This window comes from Bubalus kerabau, chromosome 9 (genome assembly GCF_029407905.1).
Source record: "Bubalus kerabau isolate K-KA32 ecotype Philippines breed swamp buffalo chromosome 9, PCC_UOA_SB_1v2, whole genome shotgun sequence".
NCBI lineage: Eukaryota > Metazoa > Chordata > Mammalia > Artiodactyla > Bovidae > Bubalus > Bubalus kerabau.
This window is the reverse complement of record NC_073632.1, coordinates 80,221,833-80,249,534: the sequence shown is the minus strand read 5'-3', so window position 1 is coordinate 80,249,534 and position 27,702 is coordinate 80,221,833. Positions and strand designations below refer to the sequence as shown.

The window sequence follows — 27,702 nt, the reverse complement described above, 5'->3', positions numbered from 1 at the left end:
AAAGGAACTGGTCATTTGCACCAGCCATACGTCTCCTGCTGAGATCACACACATAGATCCATGCCCTTCACCTTCTCTCTCTCTCTCTCACACACACACACACACACCCTTACCTGACATTTATATAGAGAAAGAGAAATATAAAAGAAAGAATGGAAATGATGGAGGACAAGTAAAGATGACACAAATCTCTGGGAAGGATAGCTAATACACAGGATGAGCTGACGAAGACTCAAGTTCTGAGTGGACTTTTAGAACAAATGTTTGGAAAGCATATTCATTTATTAAAAAAAAAATCCTGGTATGATCTCAGACCTGTAGATGATATTTCATTGGACTAAGTTTGAAATTCTATACTTCTTTTCAAAAATCAGTTTTCCAAGTAAAAGATATAAGGGTTCTGCTTGACAGCAAGCCCTTGGGCACTGACTTTTAGTGCAATGTCAGCTGTAGCAATAAAAGAAGAATGTTCTGGAGACACAGACATACCCTCCTGTGGTCATAATACAGCTGGGTACTGCTTTCAGCTCTGAGTACAATATTTTTAGAGAGTTTCAGTGTGTCCCCCAAGGAGGGCACCCTGGGTGACATGGGCACGTGACCTATGGTCTGTGAAGAACAGTTGCAGGAGCTCGGGGTGTTTGACTTGGACAAGAGGATGCTCAGGAAGGGATGGAGGTGCATTCAAATATTTGCGGCATGTCTTGAAGAAGGAATGAGAAGGCTGATGCAGAGAACAAAACAGAGCCTCTGAACCCAAATTCCCAGAAGGGAGACTTGGCTTTAGAAACGAGTGAGGAGTATGTTTGAACAGACAGGGCTGATTCACAATGAAGGGTACATCTTTGTAAGTGGTGAGCTCCCTGTCACTGTTAAGTACTGAGACAGAAAAGGGGACAAGTTTGATGAGATGAGCTTTCCCCAACCACCACCTTCTACTTTTCTGATTTTATGCCCCAGAGAGGGAAGGAGGACCACATCTTTAAACTCTTCATTAAGTATTCGCTTGGGGGAAACCATGCATCATCAGCAAGAAAGGCAAGAGAGAGCAGACTTTAATTAAAATTGCCAGGAGGACTGCAGTGCTGGCCTTTTTTTCCTCTTGAACCCACCTCAGCACAGCTGGCCTACAAGTGCTTAATATGTGTAGATCCTTCCACTCTGCATTTACCAGACTGCCTTCTTGCATAATTGCTCGGTCAGTGTTCCTGACTGACTAGCTGTGATTTGTGGCCACTCCAAGGGCTATTTGCACTGTGTCAGTCTGTGGCTGGTCTGAGCCAGGCTCCTCGTCTCTGCTCCTGGCTACACTGGACTTTCTGTTGTGCACAGGATGCCGCAATACAAGGTCAGACTCAAGTGCATTGGGGGCCGCCTCTCACTAGCTACCTTACCTTGACCTTGGTCAGTACTACAAAGGGACAGTACCTCTGGCAAGAAGCCATCAGAGGAAACACTAGGTTAGCAGATAAGATCCATCAAAACCTGGAGGATCCTGCTTCTTCCTGATGCTTCTTAGCAAGTTAATATCCTTCATTCAAACCATTATCACTTTTTTTCCCTCTGAATCCAGGAAGCAGCATTGCAAATACAGTGCCAGCTACTAAAATGATGAAATGCTGCCAACATGAAGTGATTTATTCAAGTCAGAGTAAAGAAGGGGGAGCTCATTCCAAGAAGAGTCCATTTGTATAAATGTCTTTACAAATGTCGACCAAATAGAAACCAAACTGCTATGGCAGTGATTCCCAAGAGAGGAACTGTAGGGGGTGAGGAGAGAGGAGAGTGCCTACTTTCTGCTTTATGTGTTTCTGTGTTGTTTGAGGATAGCTTACTTTCAGCTTTATGTGTTTCTGTGTTATTCAAGATTCTTTTTGTTTGTTTGTTTTGCAACGAACATGTCTATTACCATTTTGAAAACAAAAAGTATGTTCACCAAGAAAATGGCATTGAGTTTAAATTGTGATCCTTACAAGACTGTTATTCACTTCACCAGGGAGAGCTGGGGTTGTTTGTGAAAATGAACCTTTCAGATGCTGGCTATATTTTTCATTTGTGATTGCTATTTCCCTGGCTACTACTGGCATGTTTGAAAATACATATGTTTTTATATGTGCCCTAAGAAGTGTCTATCCACAAATAGGATGGAAGCCACACAAAATGCATCTCTAACTAGTTTCTTTTGTCTCCCCCAGATCTCATTGGCCTGCCGTGGGTGTGCTTTATATATACAGTTATGAGTCTAGCATCCCTGGTTTTTGTTATTGTGTTTATACCTGAAACAAAGGGATGCTCTTTGGAACAAATATCAATGGAGCTGGCAAAAGAGTGAGTATTGCGTGCATTGCTCTCTGAACAGCACTCTTAGCTCAAAAATTCAGCTTTTATATACAATGAAATGATAATATCTGAAATTATTTTAGGATATATGCTTTGGTGGGGAACCATATCTCAAAAAATAATTCTAGTTTCTCTGCTATGTGTTTAATTTGCATAATTCACCTAAGAATTTAGAATAAGCATGGTTTTCTAGTCTTCCAAAGCTCTTTTCAGTAATGATTGAAGAACCTCTCCCGTCTCTGTGCCTCCGTCTCACAGGAGTGGTTTTTTTGTTTGGGGTTTCAGATTGGTCCCAGAATGACATGCTCACCCTGTGCTAAAACAGTGGGCTTCAGCCTTCTGTATCACACTGGTAGGTTTCTTGAAGCTCTAAACACGCATGAAGGCTAAGATTACCAGGAAAACTCTTGGGCTTAAATGTCTAGAATTATTCCAAATATGGCACAAAGTATGTTATGCAAGATGAAGAGTTTCCTAATGAATAGGCAATTAGAACACTGGTTAAATAAAACTCACATGGAGAGATTGCTTAAACAATTCAACACAGCAGTGGGCTGTAGAAAACCCCTGTTTTCTTTAGGAACGGAGCTCACAACTCTGAGTGATGAAACTGGCCTGCGGGAGGAGGCGATCAGTGCACAGAGGTCAGGCATGAAAGGGAACTTGCTACTCTTCCTAGCTTTTAATCATTCTACTTGAAATACAGGAATACTTGTGCTTAGGCTTTAACATAACAGGAGGAAAATACATATTTACAGTTTGATTTTCTTCTAAAAATACTTCCAGTACACTAGAGAGAAATGTTATGATGGCTAAAGAAATTTGTAAGCACAGTGATTCTTCTGCTTTTGTCTGAAGGAAGAATAAACTTGAGAGGTGAACTGACAGACACTGACAGGTATATGTGTGCAAATATATAGACTGAGTTTTTAATCCTGGTTTAAAAGTATTATAAAATAATTATTTGTTATTATTATTATTAGGGTATAAAGGAAGTAGGAGTACGGACGATTTTTACTTTGTACTTTATATACTTTAAAATGTTTTACAAGGAATTCTCTGGTCATTCAGTAATTAGGACTCAGTGCTCTCACTGCCAGGGCCTGGGCTCAGTCCCTGGTTGGGGAACTAAGATCCCATAAGCTGAGTGGGGCAGCCAAAAACAAACAAACATAAAAAGGCTTACATTTTAAAGACATTTCCTTTTAGTAAGCAGAAAAACTTTTCTCTTAATTCAGCATAAATATCAACTGTAAGGCTAATTTTTGATGCAGATAAGGCCTTATTTTAAAAGTATTCAATGAAAATGAAAATTATTCACTTACAAAAAAATATATATATAGTTGTCATGAAAGCCAGATATCCCCTTGGCCTGGTCAGAGCATTGTCTGGCTCTATACAAGTTAAAGTCAAACAATTGGGTTTCTTGGTGAGCGCAGAATCTGAACAAGACAATTAATTACACATACATGATTTACATAAGGAATATCTTCAGACCTTAATAACACATTCATCTGTAGACTGGAAACATGTCTGACAGAGGCAGGCCTTTTCCGGAACTGAGATGCCAGGACCCTGTTGACATCCACCTCTGTTGGTCACCCTTTACTTCTCATCCTCTCCTAAGAGCTTGTTTCACATCAGTGGTCTGTTTAGATATAAAACCTTCTCCCCAGATGTAGTGGCTTGAAATACACTAGTTGCTATTTCCCATGATTCTTTGGTTTGGCTGGGTGGGGCCCCTGCTCATTTCGCCTGAGCTCAGTCATGTGACTCCAGCATCAGCAGGAAGGGCAGCTGGTGGAAGATGCTGACATAGAGGGGAGTTTCAGTTCTCTTCGGGTGGCCTCATCCTCCATGAGGCTAATGTGGCTTCCTCACCTGTCAGACTCGGGGCAGCATTCCCAGGTAGTGGAGGCAGAAGCTGCAAGGTTCCGTGAGGTTTCCATTCTGGAAGTCCCGCTACATCACTTCCATCAATTTCTATTGTCAGTACAAGTCCTAAGGCCAGCCCAGATTCACATAGAGAGTGACTTATGTCTTGATGAAATGAAGGGCAAAGGTCTTTTGTTTGTTTGTTTGTCACATTTAACCTATCACATCTATTCTTTCTTTTTTTTTTTTTAAAGTCATTTATTTATTTGGCTGCACCAGGCCTTAATTGCAGCATGTGGGATCTAGTTCCCTGCTGCTGCTGCTGCTAAGTCGCTTCTTGGTGAGAAGTCGTGTCCGACTCTGTGCGACCCCATAGACGGCAGCCCACCAGGCTCCCATGTCCCTGGGATTCTCCAGGCAAGAATACTGGAGGGGGTTGCCATTTCCTTCTCCAATGCATGAAAGTGAAAAGTTAAAGTGAAATCACTCAGTCGTGTCCAACTCTTAGCGACCCCATGGACTGCAGCCTACTAGGCTCCTCTGTCCATGGGATTTTCCAAGCAAGAGTACTGGAGTGGGGTGCCATTGCCTTCTCCACTAGTTCCCTGAGCAGGGAATGAACCCAGGCCTCCTGCGTTGGAAGCTCAGACTCTTTGCTACTTTGGACTGTGAGGGAAGTCCCACCCCTACTGTTTCTTGAAAGTCTTTTACCTCCTGCATGCATGCTAAGTCACTTCAGTCATGTCCAACACTTTGCAACCCTATGGACTGTAGCCCGCCAGGCTCCTCTGTCCAAGGGATTCTCTAAGCAAGAATACTGGAGTGGGGTGCCATTTCCTTCTCCAAGGGATCTTCCCAACGCAGAGATCGAACCCGCATCTCTTACTTCTCCTGCATTGCAAGTGGATTCTTTACCACTAATGCCACCTGGGAAACCCTTTTACCTCCTAAGAAACAATTTTTCCCCCTGGGGCTTCTTCTCCTACCTCGTCAACTCTTAATTCCTTCTTTCTCCTTCTACTCTTACATGATAGTTATCTTTGATATCTTAGCCACACATCCTTTTGCCTTAAGGCCAAATCTTCATCTTCAAAGCCTTGAGTAACCCTAGCCCTGGATAGTATTCCTTTCTCCTGGATCTTCAAGATTTTCTAGTCCTATTTTCTTTTTATGTTGCCCTAGCTAAAATTCTTGTGGTTTTACTTCCTTAAGTACGTTATAAAATTTTGGTTTCCAGGGATGGTCTTGACCCATTATCTTTCTTTTGTAACTTCTACAGTGCCTAGATTAAAATTGATTCCTAGTGGATGACTGAAAAACATCCACCATGTGGTCCGTTGATCCAAAGCTGAATTCACTGTATGTGGGTATTAAATTGCAGACAACAATATAAATCATAACAGGTTTTGATCTGTGGATCATAGGATGAGATTTAATCTATGACCTAGCAGTCTGTGCAACGAGAGATGAAAGAGGTATGTGTTCAGAAAAGGGAGATGAATGGGCTTCACCATTCTGTTCCCTTCCCACAACTGCAGAGATTATTCATTCAGTTCTTTGTTGATGATCTACTATGGACTAGACACTGTATTAGGAAAGAACTGAAGGTATCCAGAGTTCATAAGTTCCTTATTTGAAGAGACAGACCAGAAAACAGACCATTGCGATACACTGTGTTGGCAAGTGCAAAGGAAGGTCACATGTATTGGGGAAGAGAATTCCTTTAAAGGTAAGGGTTCGTTACCATTCTGGTGAGCAGTATTAATTTAAAGAATTGAAGTAGGGAGAAAGCAGTAATGAATGAACTGAACAAGACTATGCATCACTCCTTATTGCACTCTTTTTTAAAAAGTCTGAAAGCAGAATGTTCTCAATGAATTAAAGTTAAGAAACTTTTAGATATTTCTTTTTCATATGGGACTGTCAGAATGTATCAAATTTCAAACCAAATGAAAATTTGAAGACAAAACTTAAGAAAAGCCAGTCTTTCTATCCAGTAGACCTCCAGAATAAGGCATTCGTAAGAACATAGTGATATGGGTGGCTAAAATTCAACAAAACGTATGCATTAGAATTGAGGGTAGGGAAGAAATTCATCTAAATTAGCAAAATTCTGCATTATGAAATGTTTTTGAAAGAATCACATTTCTGTTCCTTTTGAGTCAAACAATTACTCAAACTTAAATCCATACCCTCTCCAAGAAAGTTTTACATTGCAAATTAGGAGAGATCCAAAAGCCAAAGGCAGACTCTTCTTATGCCAGGAGGTTGATGTAGAACAGATATAGATAATGGCACAGGTGTGAATTATGAAAGATGAGTTGGCAAAACACTTCTGCATTTTGAATTCATTTCTAGCAGCAGCAAGCAGCAGTATCTACCTGGGTTGCATTCTTGCAGAGAAGCCCAGTACCTGAGGGCAGAAAGGAAACAGTTGCTTTCAGAAATCTTGGTTAACTGATTTCTACAATACCAAAGAACCTGGGACAAGTCTTAGCTTGAAGCAGCAGATTGGCCAATGCTTTAAAAATTAAGAAGTAAGCAGCCTGAATGGTGTAAATTGACCAAAGTTATATACGAAGTATGGGTGTTAAACAAGGTTCCCTGGAGGGAAATGGTGGAGACAAAACTAGAAGTAAAATACATAATTTTATTGAAAATTTATTGAACTAGCTAAGTGAACATGGGGCGGCAGAAAGCCCCAGGGAACTTGAGAGGACATGAAAGTTGAAGAAAACTTGAAGATGGAGGAAGGCCACAGCTGAGCTAAGAAAGTCTTCCTGAACTTAGAAGTTAGTGAAACAAAGAATCAACTTTTGTCACCAGGGAAACACAGAGTTCAGATGTTATGTCCAATGATTTTCTAAGCAAGAAAGGAAACTACTTATAATATCGAATTAACTTCAAATTTGATACTCCATTCCACTTAATATTTTCATTTCTCATATTTAGAGCTGGCTTCTTTTCCTTCTGTTTCTACAAGACTGAGAAAACACATCTTCTTCCAAAGTTGTTAAATTTTTTGTAAGATAAACAATGACTCAGCGGAGAGGTCAGAAAAGATCTCACTAATAATGTAATTTGAAAGGATTTTATTTTGAACTCATGCCCTGCCAGCTACAAACACAAAATGGGACACTTGCCATATGTGCTATTTCAGCTGTGACTTTCATTCTTTTCCTCAGTTTAAGTGGAAGCAATTAGAGAAACACAAGTTAATGTTTTGTAAATATTTTAGCTCTGAGGCTTAGATTATTTTTCACTTTTAGCAGCTAATTTTATGTGGCCATTCCTTCATTCATTCACACAAATTCATTTATTCTCTGAATGTTTACCAAGCATCTGTTCCATGCCACACACTGCTCTAAGTGCTATAACATTAATCAGTGAGCAAAGTGCTGTAAGAATTAAGATAGTAAATGTGTGTGTGTGTGCGTGTGTGTGTTGGGTGGGTACTTTGAATTGGTGATCTGAGAAGATATCCTGAAAGATAACATTTCAGATAAAAACTGAGTGCTAATCGTCAGTCCTGCAAAGAGAGAGGGAAAGAGAATTCATGCAGAGAGAATAGCTAGTGCAAAGGCTACAGTAACATACTTGACCTGTTCTAAGAACTGAAAGATGCCCAGGAGGAGGCTACAATCTTTGAGATTCAGTGAGAAAGTCAGTGGAAATGGATGTGTAGAGCTTCACAGACTGAGTGTGGATTTCATTCTAAGTGCAATGGGAAGCTACAAAAGTACTTTAAGCAGGGAAGTGATGTGACCTGATTTACTTTAAGGTGTGCCAAGCTAGTGTCTGCAGGCACACAGCTGCACATGGCAGAGAAAGCACACGAGCACAAGGCTGGGCCCCAGGTTCAATCCCCCTCATACCTCCAGGGCCCCTCCCATGCTGTCTGGCCATTGCCCGCATCCATTGTCTATGAACTGCCTCTCCTAGACAACTGCTCAACACCAACTCCTCTCTCTGGGAACTTCCCACCTCCTTGGTGGTGGTGGTTTAGTCCCTAAGTCATGTCCAACTCTTGTGACCCCATGGACTATAGCCTGTTAGGCTCCTCTATCCCTGGGATTCTGGACAAGAATACTGGAGTGGGTTGCCATTTCCTTCTCCAGGGGATATTCCTGACCCAGGAATTGAACCTGGGTCTCCTGCATTGCAGGAAGATTCTTTACCGACTGAGCAATGAGGAAAGCCCACCACCTTAGCCCTCCTCATTCCTGCTGACAGCCTTGCTTCTGACTCCACGGACGCATGCGTGCCCGTTCACTCAGTTGTCTATGACTGTTTTGTGACCCCACGGGCTGTAGCCCACAAGACTCCTCTCTCCATGGAATTCTCCAGGCAAGAAAACTGGAGTGGGTTGCCGTTTCCTTCTCCAGGGGATCTTCCTGACCCAGGGATTGAACCCAAGTCTCTTGTGTCTCCTTCATTGGCAGGCGGATTCTCTACCACTGAGCCATCTGGGAAGCCTCTACTTCTGACTTCACGGAAGAAATGAACACAATCAGAAAGGAAACTTCCCTAACCTTCCACCTCACCCTCATCTCAGTGTCTGTATTGAAATATAGTACCATCCCTCCAGGTTCTACCTTTAACTTATTGCTACATGAAGGTGACCACTTCACACCCTCTTCTCTTCGCTTTTCCAGAACATTCCCCAGCAGTACTCCTGGTCCACCCCTATCCATATCTTCCTTCTCTCCTGGATCTTTCCTTCTCATCAGCAGAAAGATCTTATGTGATTTTTCCCCCCCATCTTAAACAAAAAAGTCTTTTGGTCCCATTTTCGTCTCTAGGTTTTGCTCTGCTGTCATTTATTTTCATGTTTTATTTGCCATTATTTGTAGCAAAGTTCTTCCAGAGTTGTCTCTATTCCCTGTCAGCAATTCCTCTCTTCCTATTCTCTCATGAACCTGCTCCAGTGAGCAGACTTTTTTGGTCACTACTCCACTGACATTGTTCCTTTTAACATCCAGGTTACTCCGCGTTGCTAAACCCAGTGCTCAGTTCTCGGTCAGCATCTAAATGGCTGGGATAGTGACCATCACCAGCATGGACTGGGGTGAGCATGTCCTTCTTTCCAAGACCCTTGCTTCACTGCCTTCAGGGACCAACTTCCTGGTTGTCTTCTGCCACTCGCTCCTTCTCAGCATCCTCTGCTGGATCCATCTCCTGTTTCACGGTCTTAAAGTTGGCGTGCCCTGGGGCTTCATCCTCTCATCACCTCTCTGTCCCTCAATGGCTCATTGATCTTAAAGCCATGGCACTTATACTATCCATATGCCACTGATTTCAACATTTATACCTCTAGCTTCAATATCTTTCCTGAATTCAAGTCTTGTTTATTCAACTCTTTGCTCTACACCTTTTTTCAAATGTCTAACAAATCTTTCAAACTGAGCATGATCTAAATTCAACCCCAATGCCCCCCAAACCTACTCCACTCACAGACATCCACCTCACTTGAGGTCAACCTTATCCTTCTACTTGCTCTGGCCACAGACCTTCGAGTCTTCCCTCTCCTTCCCTCCCACTCCATGTTCAATCTTTCAGAATATAGTGTTGGTTCTTATTTCAAAATACATCTAAAACCTGGCCATCTTCACTGTTCTTTCCCTGATCTGAGTCACTATGCTCTCTCCTGTATTACTGTAGTAACCATCTGTGCATGCTCATTCTCTTCAGTCATGTCCAACTCTCTGAAACCCTATGGACTATAGCCCACCAGGCTCCTCTGTCCATTGGGATTCTCCAGGCAAGAATACTGGAGTGGATTGCCATGCCCTCCTCCAGGGGATCTTCCCAACCTGGGGATTGAACCCACATCTGCCTTCATCTCCTGCATTGCAGGTGCATTCTTTATCCACTGAGCCACCTGAGACCCACCTAACTGGTCCTGTTTTCAGACTCCATCCCCTCCAGTGTTTTCAGCACAGCAACCAGTGACCCCTTTAAATGTGATCAAGCCATTGCTTTGCTCAACTCTGCCAGCAGCTTTGATGGCCCATGTTGTTCAGTTGCCAAGTCACATCTGACTCTGCAACCCCACGGGCTGCAGCACACCCAGCCTCCCTGTGCCTTACCATGTCCCGGAGTTTGCTCAAATTCACGTCCATTGAATTGGTGATGCCATCCAACCATCTCGTTCTCTATCATCCCCTTCTCCTCCTGCCTTCAATCTTTCCCAGCCTCAGGGTCTTTTCCGATGAGTCAGCTCTTTGCATCAGGTAGCCAAAGTATTGGAGCTTCAGATTCAACTTCAGTCCTTCCAATGTGTATTCAGGCCCATGCAGGTCTACATACTCTACCACTCTTCCCCACTTTCACTCTTACCAGCTGTATAGGTCATTCTGCTGTATCCCAAACACACCAGGAAATGGTTAAGACTCAGGGTCTCTGCCCTAGTTTTTGTATACTTAGTTCACTGTAGTTTCCCAGCACCTGGAATAATTTCTTTGCATATAATTGAAGCACATTATTGAAAATGAATGGATGAATGAATGAATTCAATATAGGAGTAAGGTAATGAAGTAGTGGGGCTTCTCCAGTGGCTGGGCAGCAAAAGAATCTGCCTGCAATGCAGGAGATATGGGTTCAACCCCTGGGCTGGCCAGATCCCCTGGAGAAGGAAATGGCAACCCACTCGACTACTCTTACCTGGGAAATCCCATGGATGGAGGACCCTGGCAGCTACAGTCCATGAAGTTGCAAAAGAGTTGGACATGACTGAGCAACTAAACCACAGCAATGAAATAGTCAGGATAATAACTAAATTTTTAGCTTGAGAAGCTGCATGGATGGTAAAATGGGGGAGCCTGAAAGAGAACTTGGTTTCAGAGCTGGAAAGATTTCAGAGATGTCCATTTGACATCAGATGGATGTGTATTCATTGGCAGCTGGATATATGAGATTCTGGAGACATTCAGAGTCTGGGTCAGATTTGGGAATAAATGGTATGTAGGTTATGGAACCAGATGAGATCATCTAGTCAGAGAGCAGAGCAAAGAGAATGAGATCCAGGACCAAGCCCTAGTTTATGCCAACATTCAGAGAACAAGCAGGGGAGAGTGAGCATGGAAAGCTCTGAAAAGGCGCCAACAGTGGGGTTGGAGAGGAGCCCGGAAAATATGGAATCACTGAAGCCAGAAGGAGTGTTGTGGGAAGGTGGCACCAAATGATGTTAAATGCTGCGGAGTGGCCAAGTACAAAGAGGGGTGGTGACTACGGGTTGCTGGGTACAGTCTCAGTGGGGTTGGGAGGACAGAAGGGACCAAGGAGGCTTGAGAGTGAAAGTTTGTGAAGACATCAGCTACAGTCCAGTTTTGCTGGGAATGGGAACAAACAAGATGATCACCGTCTTGACTGTCTTAACCCATCACCGCTCCTTTCACAAGCCTCCCATGTACCCTCGGACCACTCTGCATTTCAGCTCACTCTCTCAAACATCTGCCAGGACTGGGAATCCACTGAAGAGTCATCGTCCACTTCCTTTCTTACGTTAGATTCCATGCACCACCCCTCCCTTTACCTTGTCCCCTCTCCCTTCATTGTTCAGGCAAATCTTAGATAAGTCTATTCCTAATCAGGCAAATGTGATTAAGTCTGTTCTTAGCCTGTTTTTTCCCTGCATCTGAGGAACTACACATGGCTGGAGAAAATAGCCAACTGTGATAGGTGAGTCCAGTTTTGAATTGCTGAACGTAAATCTCAAGTAGGTTTCCAGGAATGTCCTTCTGCAGTTGGTTTCCCTACTGTCCTAGATGGCGACCTCACACTGTCACCTCTCAAACCTCCAGCATTCCGTCCCACTTCCTCACCCCCTGATGATGGTCTTGGCTTTTTAGTTCACACACACGCAAAAAGAGAGAGAGAGAGAAATAAAGAGCCCACCTCATGCTCTATGCCATCTACTAAACTACCTACATCTATGCCCGTTTTCTGCGTCTTGGTATAAAGGCCAATTCTTCCATTTGTCTTGAGTATGTTATCAATTTCCCCCTTCTATGGGATTATCTGGAGAAGGTGATGGCACCCCACTCCAGTACTCTTGCCTGGAAAATCCCATGGACGGAGGAGCCTGGTAGGCTGCAGTCCATGGGGTTGCTAGGAGTTGGACACGACTGAGCAACCTCACTTTCACTTTCATGCATTGGAGAAGGAAATGGCAACCCACTCCAGTGTTCTCGCCTGGAGAATCCCAGGGACGGGGGAGCCTGGTGGGCTGCCATCTATGGGGTCGCACAGTCGGACACGACTGAAGGGACATAGCAGAATGGGATTATCACTACACACACACACACAGCTACAGTACTTCCCATCCTAAACAAAATACCTCCCTAGACCTCAAATCTCAAATTCCCCTCAGGTACTACCCACTCCTTGCTCCCACTATTCAGTTACAGAGTATCTTGCTTGTTGTCTCCACACCCTCACCTCTCATTCAGTATTGAACTCACCCCACTCAGGTTTTCTTTCCTGCTTTCTTACTCCCCATTGACTTCTGCTGTTACCAAACCTGTTACGTTCCTGTTATGTGACTCAAGCAGTATGTGCCCAGTTCTCCATGCTCCCATCTTTAAACACTTTTTCTTCTACTTATCTTCTAGAATATTGTACTTTCTTGGTTTTCCTCCCCCATCAGTGACTCCCTGGTCTCCTTTGTTTCCCTTTCCGTCCTTCCTTCCTCCCTCCTTCCAAATACCATAATGCCCAGAGCTCCATCCTTGATCTCCATCTACACTCACTTCTTGGGTGTATTCCCCTGGCTTTATAAGCCATCCATAAATTGATGATACCCAAATGATTTTCTCTGGTCTCTGACCTTTTACCTGATTTTCAGTTCCCAAATCTGTCTACTTGACATCTTCGGTTAGAATGTCCATAGGCATCTCTAATTTAACATGACCTACACAGAACTCTGGATTCCCAGTACCATTGACCACCCTTCTCATATTTCCTCCACAAGTCTTTTGCTTGGGGGAACCTCTGAGGCCAGAGGCTTAGGACTCATCCATGCTGTTCCTTACACTTGTCAGTCTTGTTAGCTGTGAACATGTGAATATACACTTTCTACCAGTACTATTCTAACTCCAAGCCACCATCTTTTATCTGGACTAACCTCCAAACTAGTCCTCTTTCAACTTCCACCTTCTGCAGTCCATCCTCCATACAGCAGCTAGATGGATCTTTTTGTCGTTCTTCAGCTCAAAATCCTACTACATTTCAAATAAAATTCACGCTTCTTAACTATGGCTGCTACCTACCCCTCCAGCCTCACCTGTCATTCATGTATTCGCCATGTTCTAGCCATGCTGGACTGTCTGTAACATGGTCCTTAGTTGCAGTCCTTCACATGGTTTCCTCCCTAACTTCACTCCAGTTTCTGACCAAATGTCACCTCATCTTTGGAGATGCCAGCAGTATGATAAAGTCCTCCACATCCCCACTAAGTCATTCTTTTCCCCTTTCTTGGTTTACTTTTCTCATTAGCACTGTTACTAGTTGAAATCATATGCTTATGTGCTTGTCTCCTTTGTTAAGATTTAAGATCCTTGAAAGCAAGGTCTTTATCTACTCCAACCACAGAACACCTGGAATGTTGTAGCCACTCAACGAATTGGTTAAACCATAGGACAGTATATTTAAGGGGAGAGAAAGGTTCGAAGGTGGTCTTTTTAAAAGTAAACATAAAATATTGGACCATGTTTCTATGCTGATGGAAATAATCTTGTAGAAATGAATTTGTTAAAGCAGGAGCAAGCGAATAATGCAGAAAGCAGAATGTGTAGACGCAAATATAGGCATATTGGTAACCAGTCTGAGAAAAGGGGGGAAAAATAAGAGGATCTTGATTGTAATCTCCACTCATTCTACGTAAGACTACCCTTGGAATCCTTCCTTGCAGACAGGAATGCCGTGGTTGTTCTGAGAAGACACCCCACCTTACCCTTTGCATGAGATTGATCAAAGGTCTGTGGTGCCCGGAATTTCGTGACACATGGAAACTTTGCAATAAACATTGGTCTTTTTTGCACAGCTAAAACATTAAAGCCCCAGGGTGATTTTAAAAAATGATAGCCTGCACATTTTTTCCCCCCAAATACTGTAAATTAAGAATGACATTTTCATTAGTGCCTCTTTCTCTTTCAGGAACTATGTGAAAAACAACATTTGTTTTATGAGTCATCACCGGGAGGAATTAGTGCCAAAACAGCTTCAAAAAAGAAAACCCCAAGAGCAGTTCTTGGAGTCTAAAAAGCTAAGGGGTAAGGGACAGCCAAGGCAGCTTTCTTCAGAGGTCTAATGGCCTCAAAACCCTTCAAGTGTTGATACAGAAAGAGAGTACTTATGGTGTCTTCCTATCAATATGTGTTAGCCACTCCTGTGTTTTCTTTTCAGTGTCATAGAGCTAGTTTAAAAAGGATATCCTGAAATTATAGTCTTTACTCATTACCCCGCCCCCTAAAGGAGCCATGAAAGGTATTTGAGGAACAAGGTCCCAAGTGGTCTCTTTCTTACTCTGAGCAGGATACCAGGATAAAAATAATACCAGCTGGTTCAGTATTTTCCACCTTCTTCACAGAGGAGCCTTTGAAAGACGATAAACTAGTGATGAGAGCAACTTTTATCTTACAGTTTGTTATGCACAGAGGCCTGTTGTGGCTTTATTATTCAGACACATAAGTTGTCCGAACATAAGCTTACAGTTCTTTGCCTACCAAGACACTCCCCACACTAGGTCTTGTGTAAAAAAGAACCAAGACACAATACAGACAATTGCACACATGTTCTAGGTTAGGATGGGGTCCTGGTTAGGACTTTAGTGATCATTTCTAATTATAGTTCAACAACTATAAAGATTATCCATCTTATTTTATGAATCATGAACTACAATGTAATTCAAAATCCTCTTTTATGAATTTGATGTTAGTATTACAAAGTATTAAAAAAGAAGCAACTCTGCAATAGTTGAGAAAGATAAGCATTTTTCTATACATTAAAAAATATATGAGTAGAAAGGATACTTTCAAAATCGTGGGATCATATTTATTTAGTAGTAGTTGTTAGTAAACATGAGAAAAGAAGGAGTCAGGTCATTAGGTTATTTATCCAAATCTGTAAGTAATTAGGTTTGAGTTACTAAGTTAAGCTTGCACACGTCTCTCTTTGTAAGGCTTTCATAACTTAGAGCCATAGTTTCCTGCAGTTCTTCACACGCCTCAGGAATATCACTACCTCAAGTTACAGCCTATGGGCTATAACTGATGCTGACTTTCAGATGCTTGCAGACATAATAAATGACATCTGGACATTGGGACAATTCCCTCACTATGTTCTTTTCTATGATGAAACAGAGATCACTGACTGTACCAAAAACTTGGGTTTTCACCCACACAGTAATGGACTGCTCTTTTCTGTACGGCACCAGTTGAATTTTAAGATGTGGGGAGGCATTTTACCAATACAATTTGGTACACTGGTAGAAAATCTACAATAAAAAATCTCAAACCATTTATGCAGTAATCCATTAAGTGACTTAAGCTATGGGAAACACACACAAAATATATTGAACAACCTAAGTTGAAAAAGAATACAAAAATATGATTACCCTGAAGAAAAGAGAATCCTCAGAGTCAAAAGCCCTTTTCATTTAGCCTGAAATTTTTGTATCGGCCCGTAACAAACTGTCCCAGTTTGATATAAGGAAGTAAGATCTACTGCAGCCCTTTATAATGAAGTGGTCAGACTTCAGCCTCTGTAAGCAACAGTAAAACTGTATTATCAGAAACTCAGGAGAATGACTAAAAGCCCTGGTGCTGAAAAACACCATCTTCATTAAAATTGGCAGGGCAACTTATGAAGAAAGATCTGCAATCTCCATTCTGCACAGTACATTTCTCACGCAAGTTAGAGCATGCATTGTTCATTTGTTCTGGAAGAAGGGAAAGTATGTTCTGTAGAGGTAATCGATTGAAGAAATTTATTAAGAACCTTCAGTGGAATTATATGCTGACATTAAAAAAGGTCAAGACAGGTAATTAATCAGTATGATTTTTTTTTTCTTTGCCAAGCATCACAGATTGTAAGATACTAACAAAACTGTTAAACTGTGCAAGTTCAAACACTGTGTATCCATTAGCTATTTCATGGCTTAGCCATGCATTATAAATGGGCAGGAAACGGTTTATAAACTTAGTAGGTTTATCATTAAGTGATTTCAACTTCAGTATCTTAAACATTCTATTTTTCTTTTATTATTCAGAATCTGTAATGAAACAATTCTATTTTGAAGCTAATTTTTACCTAATACAACCCCAACTACAGCATTTTCACTTTCAAAAATAAAAAGGGGTAATACTTACAATTTTTATGTATATATTTACAGTCTTTATTTATAAAAAAAAAATGTACAGCACTTGTGAAAAGCCAGAAGACATCAGACACACTCATTTCTTACCAGCTTTAAGTCTAGTGGGTCACACCCATGGCACTTTGCCAGGTGACGAGCAGCAGCCCTGAAACCAGACCAGTCGGATTGTCTTTCTTCCACTTTTCTGAGAAAGCGTTTTGATGAGCTACTGATCTACCTAGTTTTCAAGTCACTCCAATACTGAAAAATCTTAGAACATTTGGATCTGCATCTTGGCTATATCATCTTGTTCCCCTCCAGCCCTCCTTCTCTTTTTCTTTTTCTGTGAACACTGCAGAACAGGAGATCACTTAATTACTGTTAATTAAGTTTAAGTGAAAGCTCAAATTTTTCAAACAGTCTGCCCAGAACCTATAATTTTCATTGAATTTTATTCTGTATATATTTTATGAGGCTACCTAAACACAAACGTAAAAAGTGAGAAAGAAGTCTGAAAATCACAATTAAGTCTCTCCCAAGAGAGAAAATATAAAAGTTAGCCCTTGCCTCCAACTTATGAAGAGTCAGAGGAAGGGCAGGGGAAGGTATTGAGAAGACAAAGATAAACATAAAATAATATGTATTGTTCAGTACAGTTTTCAAGATTTTAGAACATGGTAGGGAAAATGTACTAGAATATAGAGGTTAAAGTGTTCCAATTTTTCACAAAGGTTCCAAAACATTTTGGAAATTCAAGGTTTTAGTGGAAGACTATGTTGTATTATTATCTCTGTTAATGTTAACTGAGAACTAATATAACTCTCCACTTAGTTTGATTTCTAGGTAAAATCATTCTTAGTTAATACTCAATTGGTCGAGCACCACTACAGCTTGATACTGTTATTACCATTCCCGGGCTCATGGGTGAGCCAGAGTCACTGGTTCACAAATGCGTATTTCCTGTTAACTTTAAAGGCGCAATTCCATGTATTGAATAGTCACTCTTTAGCTTCATTCAATAAGACACAGCAAGGGGAAAGACTTATCTTGCAAAATGGCTTTCAAGTTCAAGTTGAACTGCAGTATTAATATAGTCACACTGGGGCACTTCTTGTTAAAACAGCACGTTTCAACTTCTGACAAGACTCCTAATATACAGCCTTGAGTATCAACCTCAGATTATTCTTTTCCTATAACCAGAGTTGAGTCTTTCCAGAATAACAAAGGTACATATGAGGTACAACCCATCACAGCTTTTCTTGTATTTATCTTGTAGGTAATAAGAGGTTTCTTTTTTTTAAACTACAACTCTGCAACTTTTAAAAGATGGTTAACATTTTCTACCATGTTAAATTAGCAACATAAAACATTATGCTTAATCTATACAGTTCTACTCTGGTTCCCTACAATTTATATACAGGTTTTCATTTCTAATCTTCAAGAAAAAAAAAAAAATTCCTATTTGATATTTGGTAACAGAGCATTAAAAGATACTATACACATGTGGCATATTTACAAAATACACTTCAAAACGAAGCTGACACACTTTAGCAAAAGTCTAAGCTTGCATAGATTAAAAAAAAGAATTATGAATACAATTTTTGTTAAAATAGAAAAATGGGGAATAAAAGTTATAGAATGGATATGAAGAGAGATTTTTTCCAAACTTTTATTTGTGCACATTCAATTGAAAAAGATAACTTTTACAGGTTCTTTGGTGCCCATATTCAGCATACAAAAATGTAAAAGACTATTCACAAATAAAACACATTAGCTCAAACTGGGAAAAAAATAATGACAACAACAAAGCGATCCGCGGTAGTGCCCACGGTGAAAGCTCCGCTCATGGGGACATGGAATCACTGCGAAAATAAATAGAAATGTCCTTTTGTAAAAGCAGCAATGTCGTGTCTTGTAAACTTCCTTTTTATATTACAGCAAGGTTTGAAATAAAATCCAAAGGGCCTGGAGCTTACACTGTAGCCGTGAAAGAATAAAAGAGTCTATTTCCTCAGTTACTGTTGGTCCGGTTTTCCTTTTGAGTCCAATGTGCAGCAGGTTTTAAAAGGTGCTCAGTTAAGGATTCTAACCAATTAAGTGGTGAATTATAAAATCTCTTTCCTGCTTTCAAACACAAATGGGTAAATCTGTTCCACAGCAGTAGCAACAGCCTTTACATTGGGTCCTGCAACAACACAATGGAGGAAGAGGTGAGAAGAGGCAGAAGAAAACTAGGAAAAGCTGATTTCCCAGAATTACAAAGAACTGAGTACTTTAGAATATCAGGTTGTTCTTTTAAAAATCTACACTTATATAACTGTACACACAGTAAGAACCAAGAAATACAATTTTTTACAAACAATTAAAGGGAATCAAACATAAAATGATGTTATTCATCTTGGTTTGGGCACCATTGTGAAAATAAAGTATATTAAACACAAACACATACAAAGTCACAGAGGAAATACGAATTGCTAAAATATGCTCATTAAAGGAAGGGAAAACAAACGGAACTAGACAACTATTAATAATATTATCCTTTTGGTCCCTGTAGCCTGGCTTCTGGTTAGGCTACGACTAAAGCTCATCACAGGAGTATCAAGGAACCCAGCAGAAGTAAACAAAGCTGCCACCCGAGTTGGGAAACCAGAGGGCTGTTATAAACTGCACAGTCTGAACATCCCCACAGATTTACCACTATCTGGTATTCACATCTTTATTACTAATCTGGTCATTCACCCTTACAGCTTACTTCCCTGGTGGCTCAGTGGAAAAGAATCTGCCTGCCAAAGCAGGAGACGCCAGTTTGATTCCTGAATTGGGAAGATCCCCTGAGAAGGAAATGGCAACCCACTTCAGTATTCTTGGCTGGGAAATCCCATGGACAGAGGAATTTGGCAGGATACAGTTCATGGGGTCCCAAAGAGTCAGACACAACTTAGTGACTGAACAATAACTGCCAACTAAAAACAAAAAAGCACCAGAGGATGGGTAATGTAATATATTTATTAATCCATACAATGCTAAGAATAACTTTAAAATAAGTAAGCTTTCATCTAAATAGGTAAAAATATATATAGAAAAGAAAGTGAAAAATAGTTTCATAAAATATATTTTGAATAAATACATAAATACATGTATTTTCCCCCACTAACATTTACACTTACTTTTTGAAAGATCCTAAAAATGTACATATGCATCCACTGGGAACCCTTTCCTGACTCACCTCAGTCCCTCCAGAGACTACAGCTCTGCCTGTCGGGACCACTCAGAATGTGTCCACTGAACCAACAGATCAGAGGGTAGTCCAGATGTTAATATATAATGCATAATAGGTAACCAGGTCAATGGTCTTCAGTTTGCCATTGTGTTAATTATCTATTAACTTAATATATATATATATATTTTACATAAGCATTATTTTATTCCATACTTCTTGTTGTTTTGTCACTAAGTCGTGTCTGACTTTTTTGCAAACCCATGGACTGTAGCCCACCAGGCTCTTCAGTGCATGGGATTTCCCAGGTAAGAATACTGGAGTGGGTTGCTATGTCCTTCTCCAGGGAATCTTCCCAACCCAGGGATCAAACCGAGTCTCCTGCTTGACAGGCAGATTCTTTACCATTAAGCCACCAGGGAAGCCCAATTCTATACTTAGCAAGGACTCTATATATTTTAGAACCTCTGTGAAATCTGAGCTCCAAACTGTACAAACCCAAAGAAGGAAAGAAAGAAAAATCATCTTGCCATGATCCTGGCAAGAGCCTTTAAAAGTATCCAAGGAAGATGTGAAAACCCAAGGATGAATAAAAACTAAAGCCTTTCTACTGAAGGTTTATAGGTGTATTTTCCTTTAAGGATTAATGGAATAAAAAGAAAATTCAAGGACCTAAAGAAGTTTTCCTTAATTTTGCCAAAGGTTGGACCTGACTCCAAAGTACTGTCTGCTGCTGCTGCTAAGTCACTTCAGTCGTGTCCGACTCTGTGCGACCCCATAGACGGCAGCCCACCAGGCTCCCCCATCCCTGGGATTCTCCAGGCAAGAACACTGGAGTGGGTTGCCATTTCCTTCTCCAATGTATGGAAGTGAAAAGTCAAAGTGAAGTCGCTCAGTTGTGTCCGACCCCCAGCGACCCCATAGACTACAGCCCTCCAGCCTCCCCCGTCCACAAGAGTACTGGAGTGGGGTGCCATGAACAATTTATAACCACAATACCATTTAAAAAAAATCACCCTGCATGCTAAATGCTACCCTTTGACATCTATGCCTACTCTTTTGAAATCGCCTCTTCCAAATAATTAAAAAGACTCAAAAGATATAACAAAATACATATTACAAATAGATACCAATTATATTTGAATATTCTGCTCGTGTAAAACCTCTATGAAGTTCATAAAATAGGCTTCTCTTGAGTATTTTAAATGCAAGACATCATAAACTTAAAAACAACATATAAAAACATATACTAGAATATTCTTAATTCCAAACTGAAAACCCAAATGCCCATGGAACAATAGATTCACACACTGGGTACTAAACAGCAATAAGAACGACTGATCCATAACTATGTGGAACAATACAGATGAATCTACTAAGGTAATTAAGATGAAGACAGACATAAAACTATATACATAAGATTTCAAAGTAGTATATAAAAGCAGGTTAAACTCATCTACTGTGTTTGCCAACAAAGGTCTGTAGAGTCAAAGCTATGGTTTTTCCAATAGTCCTGTACAGATGTGAGAGTTGGATCATATGGAAGGCTGAGTGCTGAAGAATTGATGCTTTTGAACTGTGGTGCTGGAGAAGACTCTTGAGAGTCCCCTGGATAGCAAGGAGATCAAACCAGTCAATCCTAAATGAAATTAATCCTCAATATTCATTGCAAGGACTGATGTGGAAGCTGAAGCTCCAATACGTTGGCCACCTGATGTGAAGAGCCGACTCATTGAAAAGACTCTGATGCTGGGAAAGATTGAAGGCAGAAGAAGTGGGCAACAGAGGATGAGATGGTTGGACGGCATCACTGACTCAATGGACATGAGTTTGCGCTACCTCTGGGAAATAGTGAAGAACAGGGAAGCCTGGCGTGCTATAGTCCATGGGGTTGCAAGAGTCAGACATGACTTAGTAGCTGAACAACAACAACTGTGTTAAAAATGAGGAGACTGGCTCTCTGAGGAGGGCAGAAAGGAAAAAGCATACTTTATCTCTATTTTGGTATGAACACCTCCTTATCTCATTCAATCCATAATTGACAAGCGTGGTTGCAATAAGATAAAATACCTGTTACTGTGATACTTCCTGTTGAAAAAATCTGTAATGTAGCTCTTAGCGATTTTATCCGATAGCACACAGCAGGATGAAGCTCAGGTTCATAACTATACCAAAAAAGCCAAAATTAATATAAATATTTATAGACTGACAAGTAATTTCAAATTTGGTAAGTTATGTTGATTCTTTGAAGACCTACCTGGCATGAGGTCTATTGTTCTTTGTGAATTCTGGCAAACGGATTTCAAATGGCATGTTACACACTGCCAAAACGTTAACAACCTTAAAATCTGTAAATATTACCTTTAGGAGAGAAGTAAAACCAATGAATTATTTTGAAACAAACAAAAAAACCTTACTCATCATGGCAATCTTAATTTTAAATCTTAAATTTTAATCCTTAAAAATAAGAGCAAACAAGATAAACAGAAACATTTAAAGCATGATTTAATATTTGAAGTTACCAGAGACTCCTTTATGCTGTAATTAAAGCGGGGAGGCGGGGAGCTCAAAAACTTTATTAAAAAGTAAACAAAACCTGAGATAACTGCATGAATAAAATAGTACATCTGGGTCTTCTGAATCTTATTTTAAGACTGTACTTTAAACGGGATATTTAATCTATCAGTGTAAGAGGGAGAACGGTGAGGAAACATTAAAGCAGATTCCTCCAAAAAGAGTGAAAATGGAAAAGCTGTCATTTCAAACTCAAAAAGCAGTGGACACTGAGCTCCAAAGGCCAGACTTTTTCTTATACACAGTAAGGTAGAATCACGTTTCTACGAATTTAGTTAGATGTTTGCTCTTTTGGGGGGACAGAATGAGGAACAGAGTGACAAAACTGTGTCTTTAACTCACTGGGATTTCTTGCAACATCTCTAATGTAAAAGAGGCTCCAAGGCTGAAAATAATGTCCTCTCAATATTAATAACTTTAGCCACTTCTGCCAATATTTTAATGGTTTTACCCTGTTATCCTTTCAACTGTTCCTAGTAAAACCGCAAATCTGGATGAACTAACTATCCTCTAACTCAGCACAGCCACAAAGCAGTGAGAGAAAGTCAAGAGACGTGCCCAGTGGCCCTGCCATCAGTCTCGGCTCTCTACCGTACTCCTGGCCAGCACCAACACCCCCACGCCGCCCAGCACCTCGGTGCCTGCTTAGCACCTTCCACCTCAGGGGAGACTGCAGTCATCAGAGAGAAACTTGACCCCCATCCCCTCCCACCCAAATCCCAAATTGCCTAGGCCCATCTCTTTTTCTTTTACTTACTTATCATTTCTAAGTGACCCAGCGAGTCCAGGATACATATTCATTTTATTCAAAGTTATGCCTCCAGAAATTATATTTTATAAGGCTAACCTGCTAGAGATGGTCACCTTACAAGGCTGAGAGCCTGCTAAGCAGTGTGTACATGTCAACAGGGTCCTGTGGCTCTCGCGCATCATCCTGACACAGCATTCTTGTGATGATCAAACACAGATTGTGTGTGTGCATGTGTGTGTGAGAGTGTGAATGAGAGAGAGAAAGAAGTGAAAAATGTAAGGAGTTGTAAAGCAGTTAATGTATAAGGAAACATGTCTCTATGGGAAAGCAATTTGTGAAAAAGCCAGGATCCCACACAAACATCCACGTGGGCAAAGTCTGCCACTACAGTTTTGAGCTGAAGGACAAAATTACATAACTTAAAAAAAGGTCAATCATAAGAGGGGACTTCTTCAAATCATTAAATAAGATATACATATATAAAAAAATTTACAGAAATAAATTTTTGGATATCTGCAGCTTGGATAGCTTTTGAAAACATTACCTGAAATCCTAGTTTCTGGAGACTACGGGCTAAACGTCTGGCACCAAATTTAGCTTCTTCTTCACTATGGTTTGAAAGAAAGAAAAAGATTATCAGTTACACAGGAAACAAATTTTACAATGAGGAACACAACAAACTGTACATGTGATTTTGTTTTCAAGTCTGGAAAAATATCTTTCCCATGAGGGGCAAATTAAAAAATAAAAACCCAAGTAACATTTACCTTGTTGCTCCAGTGCAAATAATTTTTCCTGAGGACCAAATTGTAGCTGTAATTCTAGGCTTTCTAAGCTTCATTAATACTTTCTGCAAAAAGAAAAGAAAACCAAAAACCCAACAGCTTGGTTAATTTCCACACATGATTCTACTCTGTGTGGCCATTTTATGTTTAAATACTACTTCAAGCTTACCCAAGACTGAAATAACTGTTCTCCAAACCACCCACTCTGAAATCAAGAACCACACTGAACATAAAGAACATATTAAGTCAAAAGGACATTTAATTAATAAAAAATTCAAGGCCTGTATATAACTCTCACTATATACTTGAAATCAATGTACTACAAATACACATTCCAACTTCTCACTCTGCTCACATAACTGGAATTTGCAATTTCCATGGATTCTCGAACATGCCAAATTGTGCATGCCTTAGGACCTTGGCATAGCTGTTACTTTCTTCTGGTATTCTCTTCCTTCAGTGTTTTCACTTCATTCAGGTCTCTCACCAGATGTCATCTCTACAGAGAGACCTTCCCTGACCATTTCACCAAAGCACCCATCCCTTCACCGCTCTGTGACTTCTAACCCTGCTTTTCTCTGCTTCATGGTGCTTATTACTTTCTTCTGTGTCTTACAGCTGATATGCCTATTACATATTCATAACTGATGTGCAAATCTTGAATGCAGGAGGAAGTTTGGAGCTGGAGATGTAATTTTAGATTCCTTAGAAATGAAAGGCACTTAAAGCTATGGATTTGGACTAAATTATCTACAGTGTGAGTGTAAATAGGTCAGGGACTAAGGTCCAAGATAACATGTGAATTTAAATTTTCATGGCAACTTTTCATTTATGGCAATATTTAAGAAATGGCCATAATATATAAAAGAGCTAAATGTTTTACTGAATATGAAACAAAAAAAGGAATTGGACATTTCTTCTTAATACTCTTGACATTTTGAGTTCCTCTCTTTCTCTGTCATGTATTATTAAACTACAAAGCTAGTAAACCTGGGGAGACCCAATTTATCACAGGCTCAAAATAAAATTTGAGCTAAAATAGATTATAAAATTTCTTACCTAAGTGGCTGAGAAACAGAGTTTTTTCTTCATTTAGTTGTCTTTTGCTACCAGCTTGTCCATCGACTCAAGATGTTAACCTTCCCAGGAATAATGACTTGTCTGCCATATGGCATGCTCAAATTTCAATGCAGCATTAAGCCTGTCCCTCTCTTTTTAGCAGATTACTTACTTCTTTTTAAAAGTGAAGATGGCATTATTGATGAACATGAAAATCTTTAATTGTGACTCACTGAAATTTTTAATTGAATTCATCTGTACTTCATTTCTAGCCTGAAGAACTAATGCAAATTTACCAAGATATACTGGCATCTAATTTTTAGAGCTTCAGCAGGGCCTTCATACCCATTCTTAATTTTTATAATAAATGTATAAGGTATTGTCCTCATTCTTTACTTAGTATGTCATTCACAGCACTATACAATTAGGCTATGTAGCACACATGACAAAAATCAGATACTTACTCCAACATCACGCTTATAAATTACGTTTGCTCCCTCTAAAGCAATCTTCCTTAAGTTCAAATGGCATCTTGTTCTAAAAACACATACTACATTTGTAATTAGAATGTCCAGTGCAACATCACTGTCTGCATCCATTGGGGTAGTTTAAAAACTTGGCTTCCCACCACGAAGATCACATCCTGAGAAATAAAAACAAACAAATAATTAAACTTAAATGTTCTGTTACTGTTAATATTTTGGTCACAAGGAATTGAAAACTAAAATGCAAGAAGTAGATCTCTATTTTTTATTTTTCAAATGTTATTCAAATCATGTCCTTTCTTTTCCCCATGAAAAAGGTCACTTTTTAAAAGATAACATGTCATAGAAAGTCTTTGAAAACCTGAATCTAACTTTCATTCCTTAAAACCAATCAGTAACTTTTACACGCCAGGAACTCGCCAGACTTAACTCTTGCAACTCGCCTTTACAGCCACCACTTTCCAGGTGTGTCACGGCTATGGTGATTCTCCAAACACACCATGTTCAAGGGCTGGACTGTGTGGTCCCAATGTCCAACCATTAATGGTACTAAAACCCACCTCATACAACTTGAAAGGGCTATATAAAGAATGACTTACTTTTTCTCTATTCTGGTAGGGCCATTGACTTTCTTAAGTTTTAAGACACAGCAATATTAATAATAACATTCATTAACAGATTTTCTTCATTTACTAGTCATTCATTCATTAATCACTTACTGAAAACCTCTACACACTGAAGAGACTGGAGAAAAACAGAAATAAGGCAAGGTCTTTTGTCCTGAAGCAGCTCACCAGCCTGTGTATGTACAGGGAAGCTCTAACAAACAACTGCTTAGCACAATACCATTTTTACCAAGATCCCAATCTTATAGAATGCATATCTTTTCAAAACAATGACAGGATTATTTCTAAAAACAAACAAAAATGAGCCCTAGTTTTTACTAAGTACACGATCTACGTCCAGCTAAAATATTTTCTCTTTGAGTATCCACATCTTAAAAAATAAGCAATGGTAATTCAGTTGACCTATCCCACAAAGAGAAAAACCAGAAAATGGTAACAATGCTATTATAATTGTCTTTATAATTCCTTGAAGCACAATATGAAAAAGAACTAGTATTCTTTATAAGGATTCAAATTATTATATGACTAAAAAAATGAAGCCAAGAGTCCAAATTAAAAAAAAAAAATTCTACCTTGTTTTTCTGCCTTTTAGTTTCTGGTAGGACACAATGAGAAGTCAGGTGGAGACTTTTAGCATCTCTGTAGGATCCTACAGCATTGAACTCTGTGTATCATGTGAACCTCAACTTCATTCTATTTTCTTTCTTATATTTAGTTCAATCTACCTATCTTTTTGTTTTTCTGTTCTTTGTGCTTGAGCAACCTCAAATGATTCTTGGGTACAAGAGGCGGGGACGGGTGGCAGTGGCATCTGAGGGACAGATATATAGGTGGACAGATTAATAAACAGAGGATGGAAGCAGTTATCAGTGGTGATCTTTAAGTGCACACTCAACGTTCAACTCACCACTGACTATTCTGAGGACGCGGGCCAATTATACCATCTATCTGTGTCTTGGTTTTCTCACCTATGACATGAAATGGACAGTGCCTAACAGATAGTGCCATGGGAATTACATAAAATGTATGAAAAGTACTTAACACATATACTTGGAAAATAGTAACACCAAAAATAACAGTGATTAGGGGTAAAAGTTTAAGTCCAAGTCTACAGGTAGAGCAGAGGTTTCTTAGCCATCACTTTCCATGATTATATCATAACCCAGATATTGCTCCACTTGCTACTTTCCTATTAGAACTCGGAAATAACTGTGAGGCAGAGGCTCCTGACTGCTCACCCCAACACCCATTTCACTCCTCCTTCACAATGAACAGAACCCAGATGTCTAGCTGGACACATTGTGGCAGGAAAAAAAAAAAATTCTATACCTTTTAGCCTCCCTGGCAACAGACATTCCCCAAGAGGACACAAGCGCTGCACTGTCAAAGACAGGTAAAACACTATGGCTTCACGACGTTTCAGAAGCCTGCTCAGAGGGACCGAATTAACCAGAAGACCCTTTTGCCTTTCTGCTCTTCTTCATTCTTGCTGGATGGAGTCTGGATGTGAGGGCTGGAGTTCAAGAAGCCATTTGGGATCATGAGATGGGTACGGAAGAACAGTAAGAGAAGAAGCCTGTGACCCTGATATTGTGAAACTCCTTATCACCCCCATCATTTTCTAACTCTAGACTT

General features: G+C 40.1%; 2 protein-coding genes across 5 annotated transcripts in view; one reads left to right on the top strand and one right to left on the bottom strand.

The window, feature by feature from the left end:
• Positions 1–17,969, top strand: part of SLC2A12 (solute carrier family 2 member 12) — a 72,262-nt gene extending 54,293 nt beyond the window's left edge. For 2 of the 3 annotated variants that reach the window (XM_055535679.1, XM_055535680.1), the window contains 3 exons: positions 2,196–2,328; positions 14,371–14,486; positions 16,070–17,969. In XM_055535679.1, the coding sequence (XP_055391654.1) occupies positions 2,196–2,328; positions 14,371–14,486; positions 16,070–16,263 (443 nt within the window). In that variant the 3' untranslated portion in view covers positions 16,264–17,969. Of the gene's footprint in view, positions 1–2,195; positions 2,329–14,370 lie in introns of all 3 variants that reach the window. The other variant, XM_055535681.1, reaches the window with a different exon arrangement.
• A 214-nt stretch (positions 17,970–18,183) lies between these two features.
• Positions 18,184–27,702, bottom strand: part of TBPL1 (TATA-box binding protein like 1) — a 39,253-nt gene continuing 29,734 nt past the window's right edge. Inside the window, exons 2-8 of one of the 2 annotated variants that reach the window (XR_008698346.1) lie at positions 25,421–25,599; positions 23,880–23,962; positions 23,657–23,720; positions 22,045–22,148; positions 21,858–21,952; positions 18,547–18,755; positions 18,184–18,432 (exon numbers count right to left, since the gene is read on the bottom strand). Coding sequence is in view for 1 of the 2 variants with exons in the window: in XM_055535683.1 (XP_055391658.1) it covers positions 18,676–18,755; positions 21,858–21,952; positions 22,045–22,148; positions 23,657–23,720; positions 23,880–23,962; positions 25,421–25,555 (561 nt within the window). In the remaining variant the exon portion in view is untranslated. Of the gene's footprint in view, positions 18,756–21,857; positions 21,953–22,044; positions 22,149–23,656; positions 23,721–23,879; positions 23,963–25,420; positions 25,600–27,702 lie in introns of both variants that reach the window. The other variant, XM_055535683.1, reaches the window with a different exon arrangement.